Source organism: Halichoerus grypus, chromosome 2 (genome assembly GCF_964656455.1).
Source record: "Halichoerus grypus chromosome 2, mHalGry1.hap1.1, whole genome shotgun sequence".
NCBI lineage: Eukaryota > Metazoa > Chordata > Mammalia > Carnivora > Phocidae > Halichoerus > Halichoerus grypus.
Window position 1 is genome coordinate 52,677,347 of NC_135713.1, and position 9,980 is coordinate 52,687,326.

Genomic DNA, 9,980 nt, shown 5'->3' on the forward strand with positions numbered 1-9,980 from the left:
TTAATACACCGCCGCATAGAAAAATTCATCTCCTCTCCCTGTGTGATGAAAAATTAAGGCTTTATTTTGTGTTTTGTAACTAGCCACTGTATTTTTATAAAGAGAGGCCGAACAACTCTACTAAACCGCAGGGAACAAAAACTCCCAGTACATTCTGGAATGACATTCTGGCCAATCCGGCTGCCAGAAGAGACCTTAGCCAGGACAGGGTGCGTGCAGCATCTAGTTCGATCTCCTCCTCATTGAAGACACTTTAGGAAATTCTCCAATGAGAGACGCTTAGGGGTAGGGGGCGTGGTCTCAAGGGGCGGAGACTTTGTCTCCGGGATAATGGGAAGTGTGTGCTAATTGGCTGGACTTCCTCCCTCCCAGACCAGCCCTCTTTGGACCGCTGGGGCCATCCATCAAAAGAACTACACCAATCAGAGGCTAAAATTCCCCCCTTCCCTTCCCACCAGGGGAAAGCCCCGCCCTCCAATATATTACTCAGTCGCTCCGGCGCGGCCCCTTCGGCTCCGAGCTGATCCTGTGGTGGGCAGTGTCGTCAGGGCGGCGCTGCAGAGACCTCCACCCAGGACGGCTCCCCCTCCCCGGGCCTCTCCCCTCTTACCCGCGAGTCCCCTCGCCTCGTGGGCCTGTCGGATCTGATATCGTGGGGTGAGGTGAGAGCAGGCCCGGGGAGGGTGGTTACCGCTGAAGAGCCGCAGTCGCGATCAAGGTGAGCTGGGACTTCGGGGTTGACTTCGTGGTGCGGCTAGGGAGCAGGGTTGGGGGCGTGAGGTGAGGGATAGGTCCGGCCCGCGCTCTTTTCCTCGATTAACTCTCCCGTTGCTGTAAGCAACAAGTCCAGGCTAGTCCGAGCTTGGAGGGGCGGGGCCAGATCCGACCTCCTGAGAGTGTTACTGTCAGGTCGGCCAGCTCCCAGGGACCAGCCCAGGGCAAAAAGAGCTGGACCCATAAAGTTAGAGGTTCCTCATTTGCCCACCCCTTCCGTCGCGCAACTTTAAAGATCCCCTGCCTACCTGTCTTTCACTTGGTGTGGGAGGTATCCTTGTATCTGGGGCTTAGCTTGTGGCCGGGACATAGAAGCTGTGGAATACCGATTCTTAAAATTAATGAAACTCCCAGGTTCATTTTGCAACTTAAATTAGTCTCCCGCCCTCACTACGTGTTCCTGTAGCACCCTTTAAGTTTCCTTTCCTGACACCAATAAAAGTTAACAATTACTGAGCGCCGTGCGTCAAGCATTGTGCAAAACTCTACGTGAATCATGTTAATTTAATTTTAACAGCCATTCAGAGAGAGAAATATTGTTACCTCGTTTTACAGAGGTAGAAATAAATTCATTATTATCGTCCAACGTTTCTTAGGTACCTATGTGCTAAGCACTATACCTAGGTGATCTCATTTTTCCACACAGGCCTCTGAGGTAGGTAGTAACCTCATACCCACTTTACAGATGAGGAAATAGGGATGAAGTAAAATTAACTAACATTAACAGTTCATACTGTTAATATATGGCAGAATTACATACTACCATCTAATTTCAAAGTTTTGGCACCCATCTTACAGCATCTATATTGTTACCTCTTGACAATGAATGACTTGAACAAATATTTCTTGAAGATTTGCCATTTTTGTTAAGGTATGGCTCCTGCCCTCTAGGAACTCACAATTTAGGATGTGACCAACTGGTGGGATGGGAGGTGGGGGGGATTGTAACAGATGGCACTTTGCAACGACTTAGATTCACTAGCGGCATTGGGGAGGGGAGACTTGTGTTATAAAGCACTTGGCATGATAGAAGGCAGGCAGGGCTTTTCTTACACTCCTTTCTGGGCCTTGTTCTATATATAGATGATAGAGGTACTGACAACAACTGACTCTCAGAAACTGCTACACCAGCTGAATGCCCTGTTGGAACAGGAGTCGAGATGTCAGCCAAAGGTCTGCGGCTTGAGACTAATTGAATCTGCACACGATAATGGCCTCAGAATGACTGCAAGGCTAAGGGACTTTGAAGTAAAAGATCTTCTTAGTCTAACTCAGTTCTTTGGCTTCGACACGGAGACATTTTCTCTTGCTGTGAATTTACTGGACAGATTCCTGTCCAAAATGAAGGTATGTTTAAAGCTACATTACACTGAGTATTTCTTAGTTTTGCTTATTGTGTTTTGGAGATGGAATTGCTCTAGCTTTGGGATGGCATTCATAAACTTGACCTTTTTTATTTTCTTCAAGTAGCCAAAACATTGTGATAGTTCTGTGTACGTTCTGTATACATTCTGTACACAGAACGATATGATGAATGCTTCCTTATAATCAAGAATAAGGCATCGTTAAATTTAACTTCTGACATTGAAAAATAGTCTAATAGCAAATAATTGCAGACTCTCCCAGTATGAGAGTTGGCTGTTGTTTTTAAATTGAAAGAAGTGTGTTAGAGGTAGAATGCTAGATTGTGGTTAAGAATTAGAGGTTTGTTTTTTGGTGGGTTTTTTTTTTTTTTCTTTTTTTGGATGCTGTGAACCACTTGGTCGGTAGAGTATATTTCTTAATCTCCAGTCATATATAAGGTTCTAATTGTTGTAGCCTTAGACCTATTCAGATCTTGCTTATGCTTGCCATTTTTAACATCAGTTGGCATACAGTTAAGAAGAGAATATCTTCTGAAGGAGAAGCATTTATATAATTATTTCCCTATACTGGATAAGCAGGACATCCATGTAGCTTTCAGAGCTTGCTTAACTGTTAAATACATCTGCCTTCTTTGTGCCAATGGTCATTCATGGATGAGATGATGTAACAACTGGAATGGAACTCATCTTTTAGTCCTCAGTACCTAACACAACACGTCATATACAGAAGAAACTCCATATTTGTTGAATTGGATGGTTCAAGAAACTTGCTCGACAGATTAAATTATTCTTTAGGCACCTTGTGCAAGCACTACCTTTGAATCTATAAATGTTGCACAGATTAATAATATACGTCTGTCCCTTGGGGCGCCTGGGTGGCTCAGTCGTTAAGTGTCTGCCTTAGGCTCAGGTCATGATCCCAGGGTCCTGGGATTGAGCCCCGCATCGGGCTCTCTGCTCCGCGGAAAGCCTGCTTCTCCCTCTCCCACTCCCCCTGCTCGTGTTCCCTCTCTCGCTGTGTCTCTCTCTGCCAAATAAATAAATAAAATCTGTCCCTTAAGGATATTACAATCTTACATGAAAATAATATTTGTACCAATAACTATCAAACAATGCACGGCATAATAAGAAAGATAATTAAACCAAGTATGTTGCTGAAGGGGTTCCAAGAAAAGGAGGGTACAAACACTGGTAAAAGCTTCTTAAAGTTTCATTTAACTTGGAACTTAGGATGGAAAGAAGTTTGACCCTGTCACATTGTAGACATTCAGGCAATGATAAATAAATAAGAGAATGGTAGTGGATAGAGCTTTACAGGCAGAGTAAAACAGTGTGTGCTAAAGTATTTAAAAACGATTTTATGTGTTAACTACAAAGAAAACAGCCTGGAAAAACACGACATCCGAGAAATAAATTTTGCATACCTTCCGTAAGGAGTTTTAGTCCTTCTATAAGCCTTTGACCAGTTAATTTATTTGGTCCAACTAGAACTTAGTGCTTACGGTTCTATAATGATTTAGGAAGAAAAAAAAAAGAATATCTTATGGACTGAAGTCAAACATTATACTGAAACTTAGTCCAGTTTCTCCAAAATTGGTTGCAAGTGGGTACATAGCGTCGACAGGCTGCAGTTAAGGTATGATTAGATCTCGTTAAGTCCTGCACAGTTGAGAAATAATACCTCAAAGATACATTTTCATAATGATGGATCTGATTATCCTTTATGTTTTTTTAATTGAAATAAGCTAAAACATGGGCTTATTGTCTTTTTTAGGTACAGCCCAAGCACCTGGGGTGTGTTGGGCTGAGCTGCTTCTATTTGGCTGTTAAAGCAATAGAAGAGGAAAGGAATGTCCCATTGGCAACTGACTTGATCCGAATAAGCCAGTATAGATTTACGGTTTCAGACTTGATGAGAATGGAAAAGATTGTATTGGAGAAGGTGTGTTGGAAAGTCAAAGCTACTACTGCCTTTCAGTTTCTGCAACTCTACTATTCACTCATTCAAGAAAACTTACCAATTGAAAGGTATGTAATCTTTGTTTTGACCAGAGGAGATTTGGAAATCAGAATGGTATTCTGGATGTTGCATAAAATCAGTATCTTGGGATAATTCCAATCAAAATAAGTAAAATGAGAAAAAAAAAAAGTAAAATGACAGCTGCAGCTTCTTGGATTTCACTTCACTGTCCAGCAGAAGTGAGACTTTAAGTTGTCAACAGCTTTTTGAAGTCTGTGAAGGCTAATTCTTGGGATTAAAGGACATTTCAACCTTTTTTTATTACATTTTCCACTTTACAGACTACTTAACTCATAGAACCTAGTAAGTAAGCATCTAACAGATTTATGGAAAAAGAACTTCAGTAGCTGCAGAAATAGATTAAAATGAAAAGAAAAATAACTTGATGGTTGTGATATGATACTTTTTTGGCAGGGGTGGGGGGGAGCAAATTATTTAAAATTCATGTTGGTATCTTTAAGAAGTTAATGCCCCTGAAAGAAGGGGAATTCTTCAAATAATTTATTTTCTGTGGTAAGTGTGCATAAACTTCATTTTAAAATGACTTCTTTGATGTTCTAAACATCTGTCTTTTGACTACATGTAAAATTATCTACATAAAATTAATCTCATTTTCATTTTCTATTTAAAGGAGGAATAGCCTTAATTTTGAAAGACTAGAAGCTCAACTTAAGGCATGCCACTGCAGGATCATATTTTCTAAAGCCAAGGTAAATATTTTATAAAGATTAAACCTATTTATATACCTATTTTCTATTCAACACTTAACTTTAAAATTTACCTCTTTTAGCCTTCTGTGTTGGCATTATCTATCATTGCACTGGAGATCCAAGCACAGAAGTGTGTAGAGTTAACAGAAGGAATAGAATGTCTTCAGACACATTCCAAGGTATGTCAAGGTCATAGCCTAAATGGTGTTAACAGCTGTAAAAGAAACTAAACCACTTGTACTATCTCCTGAAGTAAAATGAGTTGTCATGTGTCTATTTGAAACTTGAGTAGCTTACTTATCCTCAAATTTATTTAACAAGGAAAGACACATGTTAGTAAGATTGCAATTATTGCTGTGGTTAAATACTATAGGACTTTTGATTTTAGAGAGAGCGAGCAGGGATGGGGGGGTGGGGAGGAGTGAGAGGAGAGAGAGAGAGAATCTCAAGCCGACTCCCCACTGAGCGTGGAGCCTGACATGGGGCCCGAGTCCATGACCGTGAGATCATGACCTGAGCTGAAATCAAGAGTCGGATCTTTAACCACCTGAGCCACCCAGGCCCCCCATGTAGGACTTTTATTTTTATTGACTAATATTTTTTTTTTTACTTTATGTACAGATAAATGGCAGAGATTTGACCTTCTGGCAAGAACTTGTATCCAAGTGTTTAACTGAATATTCATCAAACAAGTGTTCCAAACCAAATGTTCAGAAGTTGAAATGGATTGTTTCTGGACGTACTGCACGGCAACTGAAGCATAGTTACTACAGAATAACCCACCTTCCAACAATTCCTGAAATGGTCCCTTAATTGGTAAATGTGGTTCATAGTTACTCTCCATATAAAGAAAATTTTCTAATGCTATAGTTCTATAATTCAAGAATTAAAATTGAATTCTTTTCAAAATAAACAAGACAGAGTTCGAATAGTAATGGGGAAAATGACTTCACTGATCTAGTCAGTTAATATTTTGAGGGCATTTACTACCTTCAAAATACAGTACCCTAAGAGTAAGGAATTATCTAATCTTTGGTATGTACATTAGCCATTTCATTAAATTATCAGCTTAGAAAATCATATCCTCCTTAATAACCTAAATTTTAAAAGAAACACTAAGACACTATTTTTCACACCATTTTGCTATATGTAGACTTTAAAGTTAACACAAGCCTGAGCAGGACAACAGAACCAAAAGTTTGAACGGTAAATTATCTAGTTTGAGACTGTTAGCTTATAAGCAAAATCAGTATGAACTTGGATGTTACACTTAAAGTAAGTTATGGCAGATTGTCTCCATACTGGGTATCTGCAAACTGCCAGGGTATCTCAACACTATACCATTGCTATAGCAGTTGGAACACTGGAAAGTAGTTATATGCATAAAAAAACGAGAATCTCATTACTAACGTAGGATATACATTCTTGCCATCTGAATTTAACGGAGTGGTGATTTAACTTTTTCCTACTCAAAACTAAATGTTAACACATCTACATGTGACATGATTATAAATCTTTGATTAAACAGTTCATTTGTAACAGCTAATAATATCTATGTTTGGCAGAATTCTAATAACTTGATTTTTTTGTTTGTTTAAATAGGATTGTTACAGCAACAAAAAGCTCTTCTCTGAAGCCTTTCTCCACAATCCTGAGCTATGGATTCCATAATGTTATAATGGATTTAAGCTGTGAAGCCTCAGAACATCACAACTAGATTAGCATTGATGTTCTCAGATGTGGGAAAACTACCTAATTAACAAGCTGTAGTGGAATTCAATTAAATTTGAATTCATCTGTGAGGCATACAAATCAAAGCTAAGAGCATAAATGTGAAATGTTAATAACAAGCCTGGGAAGGTAAACTGTGAATCTTCGTTTCTAACATTGACCCAACCTTCTATATTGGGTCAGTATATCGTATTTAGGTGTTATTAAAAGTGGTAACGTAATTAAATTCTAAATTAGGAGGTATACATCAAAACCAACATTTCACAAATGCACTTTTAAGGCATAACAAGAAGGGTCACTATTAGGCAGTGAAAATGGTTTCTTGGTATCTATAGTGCAAGTAATAGATAATCCAGAGATTAGACTTTATTGATACTTGGGAATTACACTTAAATTTGAAGGCATTTTATAAAAGGAAAACTACACGCCTAGTCATTTTGGCATATTAAGTTATCTTTAATATTTTTTCTAAAAAGCCGGTGATGTTTATATCCATGATGAAATTTACACAATATCTACTGCCTCCATCTAATCCCATCAAGAAAATTTGTTTTTATTGTATTAGTAATTCAAAATAACTTCGCTCCAAAAACTTGCTGATTTAACACTCCAGAAGTTTTTACTAAGGGCTGTTTTTATAAAAACTGCTGTTGCTTCTAATTTAGAATTCTTAAAGGAAGAGAATATACTTTCACTAATTGCCCCGCCTGTGCCAAAAGAAAGTCTAAAAAAGTAAGTAAGCATCTTCATAATTATAAAGTTGTTAAGGTAGTATTCGAGATTTTCTATTAAGTCAGTGACTATAAGGAGATCTACGGCATTAAAAATGTTGTAAACAGTTACTCAGTGCAGCAAGTAGCCTGAGTCCATCCATAATGGCTGTATCCAATTTTGACATCATGTTATCAGTAAATGTGCACTGGAAAATAAACCAAAGAACCACAATATATCTTATACTTTTGTGAACTGTGTTCTGTGGATAACTTCAGTTTTCCCAAAAGGCTGATATATTTCAATAATTTGACTACATCAGTGTTAATTCTGAGTTGGCAGAGGTAGCCTAACCAACTACCATTATGTTTTGGTACTAAGGGATATTATCTTTCAATAAAGTTATTGAAATGCATTCCTTTGCTGGGTAGTTCTCTTTGTTTCTGTTCTGATTTAACTGTGATACCAGAACCACAATAAAAAGCTATCTCCACTCAGTATATTTAAATTTAGCGGGAAGATGCACGATAGCAGAAACAAAATCTCTGTTAATAGTATAGCTATTGCCTAATTGATGCTTTATTTTCTAATGGCTTTTCAGAAGACACAAGATTAGGACAAATATGTTTAATGTGCATTAAAAAGTTGGTGATGTAGTACTGGTAACTTGTCATTTAGATTCATCACTACTATGGATATTCTCAATACAAATTCACCCTTATATTCTGCCCAACTGAAGTTCTGTGCAAACTGCCTTACCTTAAAAGGCATCCCAGCAAGGTGGTTGTTAATGACAGGTAATTATGTTAGTCTGCTAACATATTGTGTTAGTCTGCTTAGATTGGTAATTGGAACTGAAACATAGGATTTTGAAGTGTTCATGTTTAATTAAACTAAGAAGGCAAAGTGAACACTGCAGAGTTATTGAAACAAAAACTTAAAAGGAAAATTCCTTTTGCACTTGACTAAGATTAGATATATTTAATAATCCCTCTTTTCAGTGTAATTTTTAAAAAGGGCACCTGAACCTTATGTATTTCTACTTATGAGGCATACTATCTAAAACAAGAGACGGGTGCCTGGGTGGGCAGTCAGTTGAGCATCCGACTCTTGGTTTTGGCCCAGCTCATGATCTCAGGGTTGTGGGATCAAGCCCTGCATCTGGCTCTGGGCTCAGCATAGAGTCTGCTCTCTCCCACCTCCCTCTGCCCCTCCTGCTCATGCCCTCTCTCTCTTTCTCAAATAAATCTTAAAAAGAAAACAACAACAACAAAACACATTTCTGGGGTGCCTAGCTGGCTCAGTCCAAAGAGCATGCAACTCTTGATCTTGGGGGTCTTAAGTTTAAGCCCCACGTTGGGCATAGAGCTTACTTAAAAAAATAACACATTTCTCATCTAACATTTGTGATTAGCAATAATGATTTTTTACTGTCAGGCACTACTGTCGTGTTTTATATGAATCCTCTCATCTAATCCTCCAAACGGAATCAGGATATCCAAATTTACAAACGAACTGGAGTCACACAGAAGGTGACTGATTAGCCCAAGGTCACATACCTGGTAATTGGAGTTAGAATTCAAATTCAGGCAAAGGCTTTGTTCTTAGCCACTCTGCACATTACCTCCCAAATAGAAAATTAAATGGACTGATGAAATTGAGTAATTTCCAAACAAAACTGTATTCTAGCCACATTAATTTCAGGGCTGCCATCATGATCATAAAAGAAGAGTAACACCTTGGAATTTATTTTCCCTATTTTGTAATAGTAGATTAATTTTTATAAAATGTATTATTGCTTACTAAGTTTAACCTGTAAATTTTCATAAACCAAAACCAGTAAACATAAGTCAAATAAGATGGATTAAGATAAGCCAATTTTGGGGGGGCACCTGGCTGGCTCAGCTAGTAGAACATGCAATTCATGATCTCAGGGTCGTTTGAGTCCCACAATGGGGGTAGAGAATCTGTAAAAAAATAAATAAATAAAATCCTAAAGAAAAATAAAAGCCAATGTTTTACATTAATTTGACAAAGTAGATTTTGGAGCAAGTAAAATGATCAGGATTAAAAAGGGATCATTAAATAATGATAAAAGAATCAACTTACCAAGAAGACTTGACAATCCTAAATTTGTAGGCACCTAACATCAGAACTTCAAATACAAGAAGCACATTGGAAAGAAAAATGGACAAAGTTTCAACTACAGTTGGAGATTTAAACACTATTCTCAGTTATCTATAGAACTACTAAGAAATCAACAAGAACACAGAAAAATTGAGTAATACCAATAACCAAGTGGATCTACTTGACAAAAAATTTCATCCTAAAGCAACAGAATAAGCATTCTTTTAAAATACACACGGAATATTCACCAAGACAGACTATATCCTGGGTCACAAAAAACCCTGAAGAAATTTAAAAGAACTAAAATTATAAAGTATGTTCTCTGATCATAAACTAGAAATACCAGGTAACAGGAAAATCTACAAACACTTGGAAATAAAACAACAAGAGTTCTGAATAATTCAGGGCTCTAAGGGAAATTCTAAAGAGTAAAATAATTTGAACTGAATGAAAATATCAAAATGTATGAAATGTAGCTAAACCAGTGCTTAGAGTAATTCACATTATTAATTGGCTTTTATTAAGAAAAAAAAGTCTCAAAGC

General features: G+C 37.8%; 1 protein-coding gene across 1 annotated transcript; it reads left to right on the forward strand.

Moving 5' to 3' along the window:
• The first annotated feature begins 485 nt into the window (after nt 1–485).
• CCNG1 (cyclin G1) lies at nt 486–7,725 on the forward strand. Its single transcript, XM_036103236.2, has 7 exons — nt 486–718; nt 1,858–2,121; nt 3,913–4,166; nt 4,790–4,868; nt 4,949–5,047; nt 5,490–5,684; nt 6,471–7,725. The coding sequence occupies exons 2-6, from the start codon at nt 1,858–1,860 to the stop codon at nt 5,679–5,681; spliced, it is 888 nt and encodes a 295-aa protein (XP_035959129.1). The 5' UTR covers nt 486–718; the 3' UTR covers nt 5,682–5,684; nt 6,471–7,725.
• The last annotated feature ends 2,255 nt before the right edge of the window (nt 7,726–9,980 follow it).

What these genes read in the sequence shown, in the direction of transcription:
- CCNG1 (XM_036103236.2), top strand. Translation starts at nt 1,858, where the DNA reads ATGATAGAGGTACTGACAACAACTGACTCTCAGAAACTGCTACACCAG. An exon ending in GATTCCTGTCCAAAATGAAG is followed by an intron (nt 2,122 to 3,912) that starts GTATGTTTAAAG and finishes TGTCTTTTTTAG; the next exon opens with GTACAGCCCAAGCACCTGGG. An exon ending in GAAAACTTACCAATTGAAAG is followed by an intron (nt 4,167 to 4,789) that starts GTATGTAATCTT and finishes TTCTATTTAAAG; the next exon opens with GAGGAATAGCCTTAATTTTG.